The sequence below is a fragment of the Megalopta genalis genome, chromosome 11 (assembly GCF_051020955.1).
Source record: "Megalopta genalis isolate 19385.01 chromosome 11, iyMegGena1_principal, whole genome shotgun sequence".
NCBI classification, from domain to species: Eukaryota; Metazoa; Arthropoda; class Insecta; order Hymenoptera; family Halictidae; genus Megalopta; species Megalopta genalis.
This window is the reverse complement of record NC_135023.1, coordinates 5,612,906-5,634,522: the sequence shown is the minus strand read 5'-3', so window position 1 is coordinate 5,634,522 and position 21,617 is coordinate 5,612,906. Positions and strand designations below refer to the sequence as shown.

The window sequence follows — 21,617 nt, the reverse complement described above, 5'->3', positions numbered from 1 at the left end:
TCTCTCTCTCACTCTCTCTCCGGTCTCTCTCCTGTCTCTCCGGCGGCGATCAAGCGACGTTCCGTGGCTGTCGCGTCGCCACCGGGCACCATAGATTCGGTTAAAGGCCCCCCGGGACCGGATAAAGGCTACCCCGGTTAAATGGATTAAGGGGCCGAGAAAGGGTTGCCGGTCCGAGGAGACCCGCCACCGTCGCCTCGTGTCCCGTCGCTGCCGCGACCGACCCTTCCCAAGACGACGCCGATCAATTTTTCCCACCATCAATCGTGTCTCTCGATCTGCGGCGATCTTCCGATGATAACTCCAAGCCGCATCCGTCTCCCGGTATCACAACGACGCGTGATCGCGTGCGAATCGAGACGGTAATGGCACGAACGATCCACTGGGAATCGCTCTTATCGATTGCCGCTGTTGCTCGCCGGTTAGGGCGTTTGACATCGTAGATCTACGATCAGCCAGCACCCACAGCTAGCAACCGGTCATTGGAACCATTACTTTCTCGACGGGATTTGCCGGGACCTTAAATTTCGCCGATCGACGGCGTGTCCTCTTTGAACGATCGCCGATCCTCGCTGATTTACAAGCATCGTTTCCACGCAATGTCGATGAAACTGCTTCTCTCCGATTATTACACCGTTGACGCGTCGACCTCCACGTCGATCGCTATGGATGCTACGATCCTAAGGTGCTCCAGAATCCTAAGGTGGCGCGTCTAAGAGTGCCATCGCATCTTCCACGATTTAATTCGAATACACAGGGTCTGAGAGGGGACGTTAGATCGACGGTCGACGCTTTAACGCGCTGTTCACCTAAATCAAGCGTCCACGTATTCGCGGACGAACATTTTCCGTCCCGAATCTAACGAAGGGGGTGTTTTGCTGCTCGCAGATCGCACCGAGGGGTAGCTCGCCGATCCGCCGCCTAGTCGATTAGAATCCCGATGCGATCCTGGCCAACGAATTCGTCGAACGAGCGCTTCGAGTGCGAGGCCCCGCCAGGCGACATTTAACCAAGAAGCGGACGAACCAAGAGGATTCGAGGAGCCGGTCTCGGGGAAGAGAGTGGTCGGCGGTCGCCGAGAGCTCCGCCGTCGGCTAGCAGGATGCCAGACGGGACTGCCTGACCCAGGACGGTCCGGATCTACTGCGGATACTCTGTAAAGTCGGTGGAAGCGAGTGTGAACCGAATGGAAGGATGTATCTTCCGGCGTTCTGACTGCCTATGGATATATTCGGCCGTTGCAACGGCGGCGGTGGCGGAAGCACGGTATCCGGAAGCGGCGCTGGCTCGGTGAGGGGGTCCAGCAACGAGTCCAGCTGTGGAACGGCTAGCACTGCCAGCGAGAGCGGTGGATCCAGCGGTAGGATGCAGTTGACAGGAGCCTCGGCTCCTGGCACTGCCGCCTCCCCGGAGTCGGGCGTTTCGCCTTTGACCGATGCATACACCAAGATGACCAACGACATCCTGGCGGAGAGGACGCTGGGCGACTTCGTCAGCGAGCATCCTGGGGAGCTGGTCAGAACAGGTGCGAACGGGAACGCTCTGTACACGTTGCCGGATACGGTAATGTCTCCCTAACCGACGCTCGGATTCTGCAGAAAAATTGACAATTTGGGAAGAGGAGATACGGTTGTTCGAGCCTCGCAACTCCTTTTTCATAGTTCTTGACAATTCGTAAGTATAAAAGTGAGTCGCGAGGCTCGAATAATCGTATCTTCTTTTCTTACATTGTCCATTTTTGGGGACAATCTCAGCGTCGATTAGAGAGATATTACTGTACAGTAATGCGCGATCTATTCGACCGAATCGAAAGAGACGTGCAGTAAATTGTACGGTAAATCCAGCTAATCGAAGCTTGGTTTGTACAGAAAAATGGACAATTTGGGAAGAGGAGCCTTGCGAATTCGAACCTCGCGACTTGTTTTTATAGTTGCCGATTGTCAACGATTATTAAAACATGGTGCAAAGCCGGAATAATCGTATCTCCTGTTCCCAAATTGTCCATTTTTGTGCGCAATCTAAGCGTCAGTTAGGGAGACATTACTGTACTTCGTAGACGCTGCTCCAACGTTTCGATCTAGATATTCAATGTCCATCGATCTTTCACGCGACGAATATGGTTTTCACGATCCCCTGGCAAACATATTGTTATCACTAGATTGCAGATTTTATGCATTTATGACGAAAATTAGTGTGTCGAATACGAAGCTGAAATAAGATTACAAGGACTCGAGGATATCGATGCATTATTTTCAAGTTATTACGATTATTAAAAGAGAGAAGACACTTTCATGGCAAATTTTATTTTGCATAAGATTCGCGGTCTAATCATCGTGCTTCTAAGATCAACCACGGATTAAAGGCTATTACGATCACTTGACAGAGCAGATTACTCGTTAGATCATTGAATTAGGAGCAGCATTTTCACCTAGTTTTCTTGTGTGATATTATCTGATGATATCTTGTGAAATATTACGTGAAACTTCGAGGGACTTCGAAGGTTTAAGGACAACTGTTTCTGCGACAGGGTCGCCCCACCTGGTCTGCAGCGTTCTACCAGCCCACTGGAGGTCCAACAAGACCCTCCCAGTGGCATTCAAGGTCGTGGCCCTTGGCGAGGTCGGCGATGGCACTCTGGTGACTGTTCGTGCTGGTAACGACGAGAACTGTTGTGCCGAGCTAAGAAACTCGACCGCCCTTATGAAGAATCAGGTGGCCAAGTTCAACGATCTTAGGTTCGTCGGTAGAAGCGGCAGAGGTGAGTCTCTCGCTCCTACAATCTCCCCTCGGCGGTTCAAACGTCCGCGCGGTAACCTTTGTCAAAAACTTTCTCGCTCAAACGAGCCCTCGAAAATGTTCCGTTCCTGTTACTTTGCTCGGAATTAACCCGTTGTTGATCGTAGCTCCAGACAGAGAGAGAGTTCTCGGCAGTGTTTATTTCAATTCGAGCCTGTTACAATGGAAATTCATTTCTAGGCCCGAACAGAGTACAAAGAGGCCCGCGCAAAAATCCTGCTCTCGCGAACGCGCGCGCGCGAGAGAGAGAAAATTTCCGATTCAACTCCTCGGAGTCGGTCCCGACTAGCTAATATTTAACCGTGTTCATCCTCGGCGCCGCAACGAAGTTGCGAAACTGCCCGGAAACTTCAAACTTCGGCGTCGACTTCGAAAATTGGTGTCTCGAATTTTCCGCGGCAACGACGTAATCGCGTTCCTCCGGTCGGCTCGGCTTGTTCATTCATGAAACACCGAAACTCCGTTGATCCCCGTTGACAAGCCCGCCGAAGAAAATGCTGAAGAGGGTGGATTCCAGGCTGGGAAGTCCCGTCAAAGAATTCTCGGCGTAGTAAGGGTAGGTCGTGGACGTCTTGAGACACCCTCCTTCGTTTTTCGCTCCTTCGGGAAAACTGTTCTTCCGGGTCCTGGGGGTGGGGAATTGGACGTTTCGCAGGGGTTGCCGGGTGCACGTTGATTGGTGTGCGAGCGGATCCGAGGAGACGTCGCTCCGCGCCGCGCCGGCATCTTCCGGGGGGTGGGTAATGGCTTTTATTTGTCCGCACCACCGCCGAAGCAACCTCCTCTTTACTTTCCTTCTTCGGTGTCTCGCCTTCGGCAGCGGAAAAGGACGCGGACTGGGTCGAAGATGCCGACGCCCCTGGAAACGGGGGCGGCGGATATTAATTGAGGTTTCGGCTGGCTTTTAATTAACGTTATTAGCGCCGCCGTTTTCTCCGGCCGCGTTTTCCGGCCCGATGCGCGATTCGCGACCCACTTGTAAACGCTGTTTATCGAAGGTAAACGGGTTTCTTCGTTCGCCGAGAACACCGACCATTGCAGTTTCGTTATTTTGCAACGGTATACCGATAGGGTTTTTATACGGACAATTTAATATCCGCTCTTGGATGACCGGACCGACCAGACTTTTTCGAAAGTTAGAATTTTATAGAAAAATTATTAGAAATTTTAAAACATTCTATTATCAGTTTTTCAATCTACGGTATAAAATAGCGGAGATTCGTTGTTTCGTTTCTTAAAAATTGACGGGGATACCTGGTCGAACGATGTTCGAAAGGGTAAATAAATAGCTACAGAGTGTCTCAGAATTCACAGCTCGAATTCGCGCTGAAGAACACGGCTCGCAAAATAGGGTGTTCGGAAATCGCGGCATAGCTGAATTTTCTATCCTCGTGGAGGGTGAATTCGGGTCCCGGGGGGGTGTTCACGGAAGCGCGTCAGTCATTTGTCTGGGATTAGCTCTCAATTGTTTTCGTCGAGCGCGGAATTAACATAAGCTAGGATGAAGAATGTAAGAGAAGTGTCTCTCGTCAGGATTCCTGCGACTCCCCGGCTCTTTGAATATTCCCTGGGAACCGATGCGCGCCAAACTCTAGCGAATCCTTAATGATCCTACCGTTTGTCGACCGACGACGGGGACATTCCTCTGTATGCACGTGACCGAGGGGGCTGGATCCTGCTTGGTGTAAAAGGCTCTCTCGGTTATCCTTCAGAACCCCCTTCGAGAAAAATCCAACGATCTCCTGATCCAAAAGCCGGACAAATATCGCGCGCGTTTCAATTTTCTTTCATACAAATTCTCGAACAGGAATTTATCGATCGGCAGCTAATTGCATAAATCACACGACGCGCGCTGCAAAATAATAGCGCGTATCGTACGATTCGAGTAGAAAATGAACTTGTATGTTTCTTAATCGTTGCCTGGAAACCACGACAGACGGGAGAGGATTAGATTTTTGCGGGGAGACCGCGGGAGCAAAGTTTCTAATGAAGGAAATGCAGCTGGAAATTTCCAATAATTCGAGCAATAAATTTTTAATCGACAAACCGCCGCGGGAGCGTCCCGTGCGGCCATTATTGCAGACGAACGTCAATCTGGCGACGTTGATTCGTTGCGTCGAATCGGTTCGAATAAACTTTGGCCCCGGGAACGATGATCCCGCCGACTCGATACCAATAAAATGGGAGACCGATGAACGTTAGGGGGTCTCGTCGATATACCGTGCCGAGAGGCGAGGAGGAAAGGATATCGCCGCTGGTCGAATCGAGACGGAAGAATATGAAGAACATTAAGGGGACAAATTGAATTGGCACCGGGTGCGATTGGAAAGAGAGACAGCAGGCGGAAGTGCATTGAGATCGATTTCCTGATAATGCTCGTTAGCATACGATTCTCCGGGAAAATGTGGAGCGACGCGCGCGCGAGCTGCATACACGCAACGGGACAACGTGCAACGGTGTGCAACGACGGGGGCTAGGCTGTCCAGGCCGTTGTCGAGCCAATTAATTAATTTCAATTTTCCCCAAACGAATCGCAAATGCGCTATTGTACTCTGATAACGAATTGATTATGGTCAGGATGAACTGCCGGCAGCGACAACCGACCACCTTTTCCTCCTACTCGAAAATCAACGTCACCCGGGTTTCACACTGCGAACATTCAGCCGTCCCCCTACCCTTTGTCGCACCTCGGCAAAAAATAATTGCCGACGAACGAACGCTGTTTAATTGCCTGTAAATATTCACCGCCGATCGCGGAATTAATCGCGACGATTCGATGATTCTCCCGGCCGTTTGAGTTCGCCCCGCTTCGTTCGAAACCCTCGTCTTTCGGGTGGCATCGTCTTCGAGGTCGTCGAAGAACTTGAACGGTGCAGAAAATATGACAATTATCATTTTTCTGAAATCGTTGCGATCTTTATCATTTTATACAGCGTTTTCGAAAGCCGGGTTTCTTAGGAATCTATTTATTATCGCGGTCGAAGAAACAGCCGGGAAAATGATGACAACTTCGTGTCTTGGAAAGGTGAAGCTCGGAGAAGCTCGCTGCAGGTGCAAGAACGAAGGGCGTCGCGCGAAAACCGCGACTTTCCGCGGTAATCGCTTAAAAGTGTTCACGGTTCGAGGAAAACCGAGCGCGTTAGCTCTCGAGCTTTGTAATATCGATGATAAGCTATGGCCCGGTTCCTGCACGTTCGGCTGTAATGCCAGCTCCATCACTGGGAAGTCTACCCCCGAAGGTATCGTATCGTTTCCACCCCTTCAACCCTAAGCCCTATAACGAGATAGATCATTTGAGCGCTTATAGTTTCAGCCGAGAGCAGACGGGTATCCTTCAACTTTGCTCTCGCGAATAAACCTGTCTCGTCTCTGGCTACAGGATCGCTTAACGTGCTGAAACAATCTCCATTCCTGCGCTCGGCAATCTCGCGCGAGCGATCGCACAGTTTTACCTTGCGCGATCCGACTGTCGCGTTTAATATCCGCACGAATTTTCCGTGCTGGAAAATCGTGTTAGAAATTTTGGCCGCTGGAAATTTCGTTGCACGTTTTAATCGGCTTCTATGCTCAGGGTCTATTCGCGATAGTTCGTCGGCAACGATCGCGAGAGATCGAGATTCTCCGTACGCGACACCGACGTCGAGAAATAGAAAACTCGTCGTTGCTCAGAAAATCGAAGATAGCGACGGGGGGCTGAAAGGAGGCGACGAAGTTGGGGATGAAATAGTCGGACTTTTAATGGTTCCACGGCGACTGGCACCGAGGGTGATACTTACGTGTACCCACCTAACTGTGCAACCACGAACTCCCGCAATAGGTGAAAAGGTTTGCCAGGCCAGGAGGATGCCGTGACTTGCAGCAAACTGACGGGATCCCCTGCTGGAAAACGAGAAGCTCGCGTGGTGAACCGCCGTGTGGCCACGCTCGACACACTCGCCATTATTCCCCCGGTGCTTTCTCCTTTTCATTCTTTCTTTATTTCTTCCCGTCGGCCCCGTCAATCTCGACGTCGAAGGCACCGGGAACTTGGGCTCTGACGGGTTCCAGGGGTCTACGCGGCCCTTTTGCTTCTCAATATTCACGCGGCTCGCGTAAGAATGCTTCCCGGCGAACCCCGAATCCTGAAACTCGAATCCTCGACTTGGAAACTCGATTCCGATATTACGAAACTCTCGAATTTAACCTTTGTGCCGAGTCGTGGGACTTGGATTAACAGTTCCGAAGCTTTAATTTTATATCGATAGGTACAGTAATGTCTCCCTAACCGACGCTCAGATTGCGCACAAAAATGGACAATTTGGGAAGAGGAGATACGATTGTTCGAGCCTTGTGACTTGCTTTTTATGGCTGTCGATTGTCAACAACTATAAAAACGAGCTGCGATACTCTAACAATCGCATCTCTTCTTCCCAAATTGTCCGTTTTTCTGCACAGTCTGAACGTCAATTAGGGACGCGTATAATATTTCTTGTCGTAAATTCAACCGCCGGACAAACGATTCCGTCAAACGACTATCGATTCGACGCGACGCGACGGCAGAAATCATGCGAACGCGTCGACCGCGAAACAAATCCATTTTTACAATCCTTCGTTCGATCGGGGAGGACGAGAAAGTGGAAGCCACGCGATCGGTGATCCGCCTGGGGGGTGAGAAACGATGGGGGTGAGAAAAAGAGTGAAATAGGGTGCACGCGGAGTTGCGGTGAACCTCTGCGTGTGCAACTACTGTGTTCTACGTGACGTTGTATTTTTTACGCAACATTGTTCTCGATTACACGGGGGCGCCCATTGAAACGTGTCCCTCCTTTCACCGCGATACACGATGCTCTCTCCAATCTATGCGTACGACATTTAATTAATTATCTCTTCAAAAAATTATTTAAAAATTCGTTTCGTCTTCTAATTTCTTCAAGGATACAGGCCCATGTTCGTGCGCGCGTTTAAGAAATTCTGTTCCCTATCGCGTCGTTGAACACGCGCACAATTGTTTCATTCATCCTAAGAAATCCGTCACCGAGGAAGTCGAAATAATTTCGAACAGCATCGTCGTCGCCCGTTCCATCGTCGAGAGATAATAAATCGAGGCCTCGAGTCGAAGCCGCAGATTCGTCGCGCGTCAATAACATCCGTCGGAAAAAGCGGTCCGTCGAAAATAATGTTGCGCGAGAGGTCGAAAAGTGTCGGAGGCCGGCAGAGAGCCGGCAGAAGATTCCATTAAATTGATTCGCCGCAAAGTTTCCCGGCAATCCATAATCACAGCGCGCCGCATAAAATCCCGAACAAACCCTCCAGTTTCGAGTATAATTACGGAAGGGTTGTTTTTCGGGGTGACGCGCGTTTAATAGGCTTTTTAACATAACTGAGCGCGCGCCGGCCCACTCGGCCCGCTCGGCCCGCTCGGCCCACTCGGCTCGGTCGCGTTGGCTGCCCGCCGTCACCATCGACGACGCCCTCGATACATTACCGACGGTTAATTCGGTTACCGCCGAGTTTCAGCCGGCTAACCACGTTTGCGAACTTCCGGCGCCGTTTCAATCGTCCCGCCCGCGAATCGACGATGATCCGCGGAGAAAAAGTTTCGCCGGAACGAGCCCCAACCTGTTCCCGGTAACGATCGCGAACGCCTTTTCTGTTCCAGGGAAGAGCTTCACTCTGACGATCACCGTGTCCACCACGCCCCCGCAGGTCGCCACCTACACCAAGGCCATCAAGGTGACCGTCGACGGGCCGCGGGAACCGCGATCCAAGACCAGTGAGTATCACTGTAAGCATTACTGTTCTTATTCATTTATTTATATCCTACCTCGCTTAGAATGTAAGCGCCGCCGATCGATTTCGCTCGAGACGTACGTTTCAATCGATATGCCAAAGGATTTTTCACACGGAATTGTAGAAATCAGTTTCTGGGGGTGGTTTTCACATTCGTGGAGCGGAACGTTCCCGATAGATTGACTCTGCCTTCGGGAATGTTTATTTTAGTCGTTCAGGTTGTTTTGTGAAACTTGGAAGACTGAAATATAATCTCGGTATCGCGTGACACATCCGATTTCTCCGAGAAAAAATTCTGGACTTCTAACAGCATTCCACAATGATGGAAATAATATCTCAATTTAGCGAAACAGCTGGCCACGTCAAAAAAATTCTAACAAAGGATACCTTGACTCCCTGAAAGTGTCCCCATCTTCTAAACAGAGTGATTTCGCAGAGAACACAGTTGCTCTGCACTTTGCCTCTCGATTGAATTAGGAAAGACGTTTAAAAAATACCCTAAGCTGTGACGAGTGCGTCGGATCCTCGGATGCTGTAAAATACGCGTTCACCTTAAAAAAAGGAGACGCCTTCGCCAAAAAGCTTCCAGCCTTTCCAGACAGAGGACGTATCTTCTAAGAAATATTCTAGACTTTCGAAAATGCTCCAGCCTCTTAACAATCTCTGGATGCTGCAAAATACCTAAAATCGTCTTCGGTCTCCTAGGAAATCTGTAACGTTTGCAAGGAGCTTCACAGCCGACTTCCAGCCTCTTCGGACAGGAGGCTCGACGTTCCTAAAAAACGTATCCATATTGTCGGCTAGAAGGGTGGCAGAATGCTGTCCCCCGGTCGCGAAACGATCACGCCGGGGCCCGATCGTTGGAATTGTGTGGCAACAGGAAGCATCGAAAGCCGCAACTTCGGAATGGCTCGGCGCGGCGAGGCGGGCGTGCGGTTCCCGCCGGTCGGCCGTTACCTAGCCGGCTAAGTTTCGCGCAATTGCCATTATTTATAACCGCGGCCGGCCGCCATAACATTGATAAAGAGCTGCGGCGTTTAGCCGCGGAGATATTGTTCGGCCCGTGTCGGCGACGCCTACACCAAGTTTCGCCCGGTGCGCGTCTCGGGCGCGCGAGGCTCCGCTAACCTGTTCTCCAAGGCTACGCCATTGCCGAGACATACAATTACCGAGACTCTGGTTATTTGGTGGGTCGCAGCCGACGTTGTCGACGCGGCTGCAGGTTCCCCGCGAACCACCTTCGCGCGGAAGAGGGTGACGGAGAGAGACGGAGAGACGGGGAGAGGGTGGTGTCCCCGATAACCTCTCCCGGTTACGTAAGCCGCGCGCGGCGAAGGCATTGTGCTCGCGGCAAGCGAAATTTCCCGCTCCTCCGCACCCCTGCCTGTTTGTAAATCTTGTTCCGGACGCGGCGGAGGAGGATTGAGCGATCGAAACTCGCCCGATACCGGAGATATCGGAGCCAAGACCGATTCGCGCGACGCATCGATACGACGAATCAGCGAAAATTGATGCGAGACGGTCGATCCGTGGGGCCTCCGCGTCTTCTTGTCTCCGGAAGATAGCTCGACCGTGCTCGGCGAGGACGTCGATTAGGCTTTCTTCTCGAAGTCGCGTTAACAGCTTTCGCGCGACGCACACGCGAAGCCTGTTACTCGACCTAACCCTTTATTCGATTGGAACAGCCACGATTTCAGCTTCAAAAGCTGCGGCCCTAGAGCGAAAGAGAGTCCTAATATTAGGCGGCCCGCTCCAATTTTTTACGATGATTCGGACCCTAATCCAGCTCGGTCCGAAGTCACCGGCGTCGCAAACTAGACGGCGCGGCGCGGCGCGTTACATCTTCTATGAAAACAAACCGTTTTCCCCGGAAGAAAAGGATATCCAACGCGAGCCAGAAGGGAAGCGGCGCTGGATGAAAGGACAGGGAATCGTGGGTGGTCGATCGGCGTTTCTTTAAACCGACCGCTTCCTCCTCTTTGACACGTTCCCTAATTTTATTGCGCTCGCATCCTCTGGGAATGCTCTCCTGGCACGCGATTAACGATTTATTTCGTGCTATTCGGGGATCTTTCTGCTCGCGCGCCGAACGCTGCCGTGAGAAATTAGAGAGATCTCCGTCGGTGTGCTAACGACGAAAGAACTACGGTAAAATGGCCGCATTAATTTCTGCAGTTCCAAATTTTTTCGACTCCTTCGATGACGGAATAATTATTCCGCGAGGTCATTTTGTGCCAAGAAATTGTCTTCGTAAACGTGGTCCCGAATATACCCGATTCAAAGGGGGCACTTCTCCGAAACCCGATCGAGATTTAGGCCAGCGAAAGATTTTTTATCGAGTGCAGCTCGAGTCGAACGAGCGTCTTGAAGAGCAGCTCGGCTCGAACAATGCTTCCGCGAGGGAACGAGCTAGACTCTCGAGGTCGATCTATTCTCCCGAGGAGACTAACGACCGGCAAATTTTTAGGCGCCAATGTAGTAAGTGGCTCGGACCTTCTGAGTCGTTACTCCCTTATCGATTTCATTGGACAACCCCTTTTCGCGGGCAGGGTGACTGCCAGGGAATTTCTCGAGAGTTAGCAGCTGCCGGCGACAGCTCCTCATTTCGTTCCGTCGCGTCGCCCTCGAAATCGACCCTTCGCCGAGGCCTAGACTTCGCCTCGCTCTCGAAGCTTTTCCGACAAAGAGGATCTCGCCGATGGTCGAACGTTGAGCAACACCGATATCTCGAACCTCTCGCTATCCTCTATTACTCTCTCCGTCTCCGCTTCCGGCGGAAAGGCGGACTTATCCGGGAAGGCCGAGCTCTCCGGGTACCTCTCCCGATCAATTTCCTTAGGCCCGCGTCCTCTGCGGCGGCCACCTTTGGCTACGAGGGTAGAATCCGTAATGAATTGCTTGTTTAATTAATTACGACCCTCGAGCGGCGCCCTTCCAGTTTTCTAGGCCCAGTTCGACGCCGCGCCTGGGTCTGATTTATCGCCCGCCGGATGATACAGAGTCCTCCGTTTCCCTTCGAACAATCTTTCGTACCGCGTTTACCACATCGATTGCATTTTTTTCGAGGTTGGGGCGACATTTTCGCTAAATCGAAGAGAAACTTTTTATTCTATGAGAAACGTGGCCGATACAAATATTTTACCGATCGGTCTCAAAATTTCTTCTCGTACTTCAAAAGAGTAGAGTAATGTCTCTCTAACTGATGCTCAGATTGTGCACAAAAATGGACAATTTGGGAAGAGGTGATACGATTATTCGAGTCTCGCAGCTCGTTTTTATAGTTGTTGACAATTCGTAGATATGTTTTAACGGGACAGACATGTTGCTAGAGCACAGACGACAAATTGGCAGGTTCTCAACGGTCCTAGAACAAGAACAGAGCTCCCCGAAGAATTCCGAACGACCTTGTTGTCTTCGACGAACGGGCAGCTGGGATATCTTCGGGATATTGCACGCGATACATGCAATTTAGGGATAAAACAGCGCTATCGCATCAGCATAATTCCAAGATAAATTATCGACTCTGGAGGTAGGGACAACCGTTCAAAATCGTCCTGCGGTCGCGAGAATCGATCCGGATCCGCGGATCGATGGGAACCAGCGGCGACCTTTGACGTAAGGAAGCCGAGCGCGAATTTCTTCTGGGTCTGGTCGCGGAACGAACGAATCGGCGGTCGTTTAACGGGGATCTCGTTAGCCCCGGGTACTGCCGGTCTGTATTCCATCGTCGCGCCCCCATTGTGTCCCCAGGATCGAGGCAGCGTACCCTATTCAGCAAACCGGCGGGAATTTCGGGTTGCCGAGTTAGAATTAGGGCTTCGATTGGATTATCAGGAACGGCGGGGGTCTGCCAGGACTCCTGCCTGTCTCCCTCTCTCTTTCTCTCTCGCTCTCGCTCTCAGTCTCCGCGTCTCTCTCTCTCTCTCTCTCTCTCTCTCTCTCTCGCTCTCTCGTCGTCGTCTCTCTGTCTCCGGTCCCTCCTGGCTTTGGTCTCCAGTGCCTTCCGTGGCAGTGTTGGTTCGTAGATTTCGACGGTTCAGGAAGAGGGTCGGAGGGAAGCTTCAGTCCGCCACCTACGTATGGGGACGGACTCTCTGGCCTAGCCTAACCTAACGCGGCCGCTCTGGGGTGACCGGTCAGAGCAGAGCACAGCCTCGTCAGATAGAACGGTCGCCTGTTGGGACGTCTTTAATTGGGTTGGCGACACCGTACCCGGCAAATAAAATGAATCGGTGCGCCTCTACGTGTCTCTTCGACGGTCCCTCCCTCGTGCCCGACGTTTAGTTTCACCCGTTCGAGCCTCCTGCCACCTTGTCGCTGCCCGTCCTGGCCACTGGCTCCGACGCGACGGGTCGACGCTGCCCGGGGAAATGAAAGTACTCGATACCTAACCCGGGGCTCCCGATACCGACACCGACCGCTCCGACCCGCTCCTGCCGAATTTACGGCGAATTTTTAAGGGATCCGGACCTCGCCTCCTCGCTGATTGACGGACACGGCGATTGCAACCGTGCTACCGGGTCCTCGGGAACTTTGATCTTGACGCGATCCAATCTTTGGGCCATTCGTTCGCCCGAGAATTCCTAAAACCCGTTTAATCTGATCCGATTTTATTTATTTATACGAACGGTTGAACACCCATTTTCGCGATCAGGCGATCGGGGCAACAAAATTTGCAAAGACCAGATTTAAATCTAGTTACAGTAATGTCTCTCCAATTGACGCTCAGATTGTCCACAGAAATGGACAATTTGGGAAGAGGAGATACGATTATTCGAGCCTTTGCTCGTTTTTATAGTTATTGACAATCGGTAATTATATAAAACGAGCCGCAAGGCTCGAATAATCGCGTTTCCTCTTCCCAAATTGTCTATTTTAGTGCACAATTTGGGCGACAATTAGGGAGACATCACTGTACATCGGCTGCAAATACGTCGATCTTATCGTCATTGTTGCTCGTGAACGCGCGTGTCCTGCAAAACCGATCGAACTAAATCTCGACGAGCACTGCGAGGTTCCAAAGGGCCGGCTGATCCGGTAGAACGAGCCGGAGCATTAAAGTTTACAGACGTTAAAGTTACGCTAGGATCGTTTAGCATCTATCGCTGGCTTCGATGGTCCGACAAAGACGGGCAATTTATGCCGACTCGAAAGCGAGATTACGGGCCGGAATGATTTATTTTGCGACGGGCGTTCAGGGGTGTTTCGATGGGTCGCGAGGGTGTTTTGCAACAAGGTCCGAGCGATAGGCTTCTCGGGAACGAAGTCGGATCATAGACAATTGTTGCGGGTGCCGTAAGTCCAGTGGACAGGCGCACGGTTGATCGCAGTGTTGTCTCTTTTAGGGCAGCAGCAGCAATTCCACGCGTTCGCGTTTGCCTCGCAGAGGGGTGGTCCGTTTTTCGCGTCGCCGTTGGTGGACCCTTTGCAACCCTTGCCGAATCCCCTACAGCCGCTGCCGAGCCCGCTGCAACCACGGGACCCGTTGTCATCCTTCAGGCACGCGATGCCCGGCAACTGTCAGAGTGAGTATGCGATCGCCTTATCTGCATGATAAATGTCGAGCCGCCGCCGGGGACCTTCGATCCACGAAATTACACCGCGAACAGCGTCCTTTGTCTTCCCTTTGCTTCCCGGCGAATCGAAGTCCTCTTTAAATTCCAACGAATCGCCACTTTCAACCCTTCGCACTCGACCGGCGACTCCGAGGCATCGATAAAAACTGTTACGTCGCGTTTCAAAATAATGTTATCAACCGAATTCGTTTATATTTAAAGAACTGTCGAACTCGTTGCACGAGTCACAAAATTCAATTTCATACGTTCAAAATGCACCAGGTTATATAAAACGAAAATACCATGGGTCGGAAAAACTATATTTCAATTTTCTATTAATTCGGCTTCGAGTGCAAAGGGTTGAGCGACTGCATCGATCTGTCGCTCGGGTTTGCTTGTATCGATCCGCAGGCCTCGGAGACCGGACAAAAAATAATTCAAGATGGATCTTGAAATTGTAACGTTCGAGAATTTTCTTCGACGGCGCGTCGTTCTCGCGGAGCTCGACGGACGAAATCGATTTCGACGATGAGATCGAGTTCTTTAAAATTGGACCGCGTTAATTGGAATTTGTTTTTCGGTAGTGACGCGCGGGGTGGCCCTATCCGTTTTCAAAATTAAATTCATTGCTGATATCGTAAGAAGAGCTTCCCCGGAAGCTGGGAATATTTCCAAGCGCAGACACCGCTGGCCTCCGTTGGATACAGGCAAAGCTTTCGGTGTAGGCTTGCGAGCTAGCTTCTCGACTCCAGAGGCGGAAACCGCAAGCCTGTTCAAAGCTAGATTAAATATTATATTAAAGGGGAAGGGGTGTGGGGGTTGCCAGGGGAGCGGCGAGCACGTCGGGGGCGGCTCGTCGTTTCGGCGCGGTAACTCTCGGCTCTCGGCTCCCGGCTTTCTGTACGTTTGCAACCGGATCCGCGAATTTCCACGCGGAACCGTCGCGTTCTCGGCTCCCCGTCCGCGTTCCCCGGCCTTTTTTCCCGAAGGGCCGGAAGCTTCTTCGCAGAGATCGCAGTTTCTTCCGAAAACATGGAACCACCGCGACGAAAAAATTTTTCGCGCGAACGATTATTATCTTCCCGCGGAAGAACCCTCCGCGCTGGCAAATATTCTGCCGGCGGAGTCGATTTAATGAGTCGCCATCTGACCTGAACGCGATAACGCGGAAAATTCCCCGATAAAGTATCAAGCACGCCGGGTATTTCCTTTATTAACTTTTTTCCCCACATCGGACATCGATAATTCGCGTCCGCAGCCCTCGATACAACGTAACCGTTCGTCCACGGACATCTTCTCCCAGATTCTCTGATATCAGAGCCACCGATTAACTCCGATTCCCGGCCGAATCGTAGAATTCTCGCACGGAACCGGGAAGTTCTTGCTTCGAAACGCGCGGCCTCGAACGGACCGCCGTATCGTTAAGCATCGTTGAACGCGTTATCAACCGTTCCTCGCGGAAACCTACGCGATCGCAAAGTCTGTCAACGAGCTAAAAATTTGCTTCGACGTAGAAAGAACTTGCCCGCGATTTCGCGTTTGTTCGAAATTAGGCGCGTCGAACTGCGCACGAATATATTTCCATCGGGTCCGTGTATCGAACGGGCCCGGCGTCAATTAACCCCCGAGAAGCGAGATGCTAATAATAGCGGTGTTCTAAAAATCTATACACAGGAGAGCCGGTGACCGAATTCCGAAGTCTAATTGAAAATACTAGTTTAATAAAGCGAAGAAAGTTGAAATTTTTTTTAGACGAAGGAAAAAGCGCGCGGCTTCCCAATTAATTTCGGAACAGCGTCGATCTCGCTGATTGGGGCCGCTCGGCGAATTAATCTTAAAAGTGGAATTAGTCCGGGGCTCCTTGCGCGACGGTCCGGCCGGGGCAGCCTGTCGAAAATTGAACGAACGACCTGAATGCATGCTAGGTTGCAGTATTTAGGGTTAGGCTATCGTCACGGGGAACCCCGGTGGCGCTGGTCGAGGCTAGCTCGGTTATTTGAGTTGGCCAGAGCCACGCGGGGATGACCAACCCTTTGATCTCGACGCAGCCTCCCTCCGTTTTCTGTCCGGCTGCACCCCCGCCCTCCCTCCCCCCTCGCAAACCGTGTCCGACCTTTCTGCCCTCAGCCCCGTAACTCATTGGAAAATCTATCGGGGATGCTGCCTATACGCCGCAAAAATAAATCCAACCCCCGTGGGGGACGCAAAAGAACCGGCTCGTGGATGTACATACTCGCAAAGTGATTCAGATCGACGAATAACGCGGACCGACTACCTTTTCCACTTATATTTAGTCGCCACCGTCGAAATCGTTCCGCCTTTATCCTTTGCCCAGGATGCGTTCCCATCGCGCGTCTCCATTTATTTAACAATAACGCGAGCAGCGAATCCGCGTTGCCAAGGCAGAAGTTCGCTGATCAACGAAGCACGACTCTTATTTCATTCCCTTCGCCTTACGATCATTTTAACGTCGTCCATGTTCTTCCTTCGACCCTCGGAACGGCGGACCGTTTTCGCAACTGTACCATGTTCGCAACGATTCTGTGCTTTATTTTGCAAAACGTATTTTTGAAGATATTTCTGTTGTTCCCGATGTAACAGCAATTTATTTTATTCAACTGCCGAAAATTGTGCAAGCGATCGAACGATTTAAATACTCTGGGTGAACATTGGCACAAGCATCGCTTTGCGAGGGTTGAATGAAATCCTTCGGAAACCGTTCCCTCTGATCTGCATCGCATAAATGTGGTACAAATAGAATGATCACTCGAAGAACAAATGAAACTATGCAGCGTCTCTCTGTAATAAATATTATTATGTCCCTCTGCAATATTAAACTGTACTCTTGTAGGCGGTCCAACACATTTTTCTTTCATCCCTTATAATTATTTTTACCCGATCTTTTGTCAATCGTCATTGTTGCCCGAGCGTCTGAATAATTCTTTTCGTCCGGGGTTCCGAATAATTGTTGTTGCTAGACGGTCTGAATAATTGGTCCGACGAGTGCTGTGGGTGGGGAATAAATAACCGAGGCACGCGATACTATGATACACGAACGAGCCCGATCTCTTCAGACATGTCCCAGTTCGGTCTGACTGCGAGCAATTCATGGGGATACGGAAGCACGGCTGGTTACGCTGGTTATCTTCCCGGGCCTTTGTCGTCGTGCGCGGCACAGGCGTCGTTCCCACCCCCGCCGCCGCCTCCACCGCCGCCACCGCCGCCGTCGTCCTCGTTGGCGTCTTTCGCGGGCACCGCATCCATGAACACGCCGACGGCGCCCGATTCGACAGCGGGCTCCACCGTTACTTCCGGCACCGGTGCGGGATCCACGGCGCAGCAGGATGCGTTCTCAGCGGTATCTTCCCGTAAGTCTCATCACTTTCGTCGTTCCACCCCTGTAATTGGTTCGTTAGACGGCCGCGACCCGCCGCGCCCGCGGGCCACGGGATATCCGTTTCAACTTTATCCCGCTCTGACCGAGCCCATGCCATCGGTCTCGTACCCCGCGAAATCAGATTTTCCGACAGCATTTTGTTTCGCGTTCGAAAGAGCTGGGTGAAAGCTTCGAATCCCTAACAGCCCTCTTCCCTAGCTGTTAGGGAAATACGTTGAGACGCAGAATAACAAACGGGACCACGCAAATACCATAAAATAGTTTCTACGATTAGAAAACAATTTTATTTACTATTTGATTATTTCTTTTTAGTTGGAGAACATGTACCACCCTGAAATTAAATAAAGTCGATAGTAAGTCCACAGTAAGTCGAATGTTCGTTGCAAAATACGGGCTAAACGGTTGCAAAATCGACGATGAAATATAGCCAGCTGATAGAGGAGAGCGTCCTCTGGCCAATGGCTTTTGTTCCACGTCGCTATCGCAAGTGGTTCCCGAGATACGAGTGCCGAAATGTCGCATTTAAAATACATAGGGTTGGGGGATGAATGGGCTCGAATTCTTGGAAATGCGTACGCTAGACGGTAATAGTAAAAACTGTGACGTAGCGTCTGTCACTGACCCGCGCACGTGGCGGGAGGTTCGGGCAGGTCAGTGCGGGCAAGTGCGAGAGAGAGAACGAGAGAGATCCGAGGGCGCGACAAGGACAGAGATGAAAGAAATATGAAAAATTATGACGTTCTTCGCGCGTCGATATCTCGGCAACTACGAGTCGCAGCGACATGGAACCAACGGCGTCTCTTGGAGGAACCTTCGAAGTATCCAATAGCGTTTGTCTAATTAAAAGCTACCTCGTAACTTCCGAGCAATAATTGTTTAAACTTTTGCTAATCTTAATTCGAGTTTTCATCTTTTTGGATGGTCATTGTTTAAAATTAACGTTGTTTCTGGGAATGTTTTGCTACCGATCGTCATTATTCGCGACACACTCGATGGTTCGTGTCGGTATTGTTTATAAAAATAGCTGGGATTGCGAGTAAAGGATTAATGGGTTTTAAGTGGTAACATTTCCTTTGGTCGGGCGATTGGATATGGATACGAGGACGTACGACGAAATAAAAAATAGTGCAGTGTTCTGCGAAGCCTGGGCTACAAAATGCATTTGTTTAAAAAATTGTCGGGCATCTGGTCGGGTAGAAAAAAAATCGTAAAGCGACCCTACTTTGATCGCAACGATCTTCGACCACCTCTAACGTTAATTTCGTACGTTCGCGCTCATCTGTCACAGATTTTACGAATAACAATCATTCTCAATACTTCTTTATACAATTTCCGTCACCTTCTCGCTCCATTGTTATCGCGCTGTCCCTCCGATCACCTTAATTTGCAACGACATTCATAAAATAGCATCCCTGCCTCCGCGTCGAGAACGAATTACTCGCGAAATCGATTCTTAGATACCTGAAAACGAAAGGTATTTTTGTTTGTTGCGATCGCAGTGGTGCCAGACTCGACGACGACGGGTCAGTCGGACCCGCTGGACCCGCTGAGCAGCCTGATGTCCGGCACGACCACCCAGAGGTACCAGGACTACGTGTCCCCTCGGTCGTTGTCGACGGACTCGAGCACCACGGAGAGTCCTGTGCACGAGGAGCAGGGTTTCGGTCAGAACTACGGCAACTACTTCCCGACGCCTGGTGTGCTGCCCAGCATCCTCTACTCGCAGCTGTACGGTAACCAGTTCCAGAACTCGGAGAGCCCGGAGCAGAGAGCGGTGGCGGACAGTTGCAGCGTGAGACAGGAGGAGGTCAGGCCGGACAACAACGTCTGGAGGCCCTACTGATACCAAGAGGCCGGGATTTCGTCGAACGAGCCCCATCTGTAGGGTATCCTAGGTCCGAATTGACGTTCTTATCATCGATCGGCAACACTGTGATTTTGTGGGGACGCGTTGGCTCGAACCACCGGGCGCAAAACTAGCTATTAGTGGGCATTACGAAACGATAGACCGACAGACAGACACAAACAAGCACACACATACAAAGGGGGAGAGAGGAGAAGATAAAAGAGAGAAAGAGAGAGAGAGAGAGAGAAAGAGAAAGGGTAGAGAGATGGAGAAGAAACACGCGACACATTGAAAACGAACACAGAGTCTGGTGCGCGTTCGAAAAGCGTAAAGCCGGTCGACGACGATCCTTTTTTTCCACTGGTTGTGTCTCAACGAATCTTCTAGACCGGGCTGAATTTGTAATTAAGTGCGCGTGAGATAGAGTGCGAGAGCGAGAGAAAATGGGCGAACGGGTGCTGACAATGAGTGCAATACGGTGTGAGTGAACAGGCGTACACCGCGACCCCCGTGATGGTGACGATGATGATGATGTATATAACACTGTACATAGATAGAGCATTGTCGTTTCATCGAGTCATTCATCACTGTCGGCGGACTACGCGAAGTCGAGTGAACTGGTGCGTCGGCTGGCTCTCGGCTGGCTGGACGAGGCCTTGAGAGCTGCGACCGGCATCCGCGGACGAGCTTTGTGATTTAATCATTTTTCTCGCTTGTTGAGTAATTGGTAAGAGGATCGTTCGTTCATCGATCGTGACAATTCGGTGAATTGTTTAGGAAAATTTCACTTTACGGTGGCCGGTCCGAGAAGAAACATGCCGCGATCTTTTTTCGTCGTAGATCGGTACGACGATATTTTTTGGTAGCTTCGACGTTTCGCCGGCTTTCTAATTGACATCGCCGATCTAGCAGGACCGCTACGAAAGTACTAATTTGTCTTGTAAAGTCTGCTTTTGATTTCGCGACGATTTCTCTGCTCTTTCGCGTGTCGATCTAAGCCGGCAGCTTTTTGGAAAACAGAGCTTCGAATGAAATTTCTAGCTGGGTAAAAACGTGGGTAGAGCAGTTTTCGGAGCTCGAGCAGCCGCCCGCGAACCGCCGCACGCACTTTCTACTCCTTGCGATTATGTTTTCATAGTATAAAGCGATCGATTTGACCGCGGGCTCGTGCAATAATCGTCCGAGCGTGGTTCGCGTCGCGGTTCTCGCGGGACACGCGACGCGCGGAGATATTACTCGAGGCGAGGTCGGGGCGACGGTGGACCAGGCTCGGGCCGAGTCGACGATCGAGACGGAGGACGGTGTCGAATCTGGTGCGCGAAGGAAGGGAGAAGCTTCTTGCGATTCAACGAAGACAAATTCCGCGGCGCCGCGGAACGCTTTCACATCGAAATTTCCCGTGGATACGAAAACCGAAAAAAAGCCGAACAAACCGAAGCTCGCGGGCCACGGTGTCCGACCGAGAGGCCGTGGCTCGTTCAACGCGTCGACGACGATTTATTCGTTTTTTTTTCTGCCCCTCACCCCCTCGGTCGCGTCGACGACGAACACTCCGCATTTTCCCCCCCAAGAATGATTTCCGATATACATATCTACCAACCTATTGTTATCGTAGTTTTTGACCGAGTCGAAATAAAAGTGTATTTCAAAATATGATCGACGACGTGTCGCTGTTTCTCGTCGCTCCACTCACACCGGCTCCACTTTTTCCCATTTTTTTCTCTCTATCGATTACTTTCGCCTATTCCCCGCCGTTTAATTCCTCTTTGCGCTCGTTCGATGTCGCGACCATTATTTTCGACTGTTCGCTCGAACCAGCGTTCTTCGATTCGTTATTTTCATTTTGGTCCTCGTTTTCTTAATTTGCTTCTTGCTTCTACCTGTTCCAGGTCAACCTCGATGGCTTCCATGATCGTAAGTCAGCGTTGCGCGTTTTGGTATCCTTGTTTTTTTTTTTATTACTTGCTGGATTTTTATTTATCGTTTCGCTACTAATGATCTCCACCGTTTTCTTTCTCCTCCAGCTTTTCAGTTTCTCGAGCAAGCTAGCGTTTGTTCGTTGCAGAACTAAGAGATCTAAAAGACACTGTCCCCGAACGAAAAAGGATAAAAAGCGTGCTGCAAAGTTCTGTTTTCGAACGAAGGCAGCCGGGCAACGAGGCGTCCGGGACGTCCAGTATTTTCCAGCTATACAAAACGAAGAGATCGAGCGTCCAGACGTGTTTTTTAAGAGCGTCACCGTCGAAAGTCCTGC

The 21,617-nt window shown here is 50.9% G+C and overlaps 1 protein-coding gene across 5 annotated transcripts in view; it reads left to right on the top strand.

Moving 5' to 3' along the window:
- Positions 1-21,016, top strand: part of LOC117226180 (uncharacterized) — a 29,197-nt gene extending 8,181 nt beyond the window's left edge. For 2 of the 5 annotated variants that reach the window (XM_033480255.2, XM_033480254.2), the window contains exons 2-7: positions 889-1,525; positions 2,528-2,758; positions 8,435-8,560; positions 13,896-14,090; positions 17,195-17,488; positions 19,017-21,016. In XM_033480255.2, coding sequence (XP_033336146.1) covers positions 1,222-1,525; positions 2,528-2,758; positions 8,435-8,560; positions 13,896-14,090; positions 17,195-17,488; positions 19,017-19,360 — 1,494 coding nt within the window. In that variant the 5' untranslated portion in view covers positions 889-1,221 and the 3' untranslated portion in view covers positions 19,361-21,016. The remainder of the gene's footprint in view (positions 1-888; positions 1,526-2,527; positions 2,759-8,434; positions 8,561-13,895; positions 14,091-17,194; positions 17,489-19,016) is intronic. The other 3 variants (XM_033480258.2, XM_033480256.2, XM_033480257.2) reach the window with 3 other exon arrangements.
- The last annotated feature ends 601 nt before the right edge of the window (positions 21,017-21,617 follow it).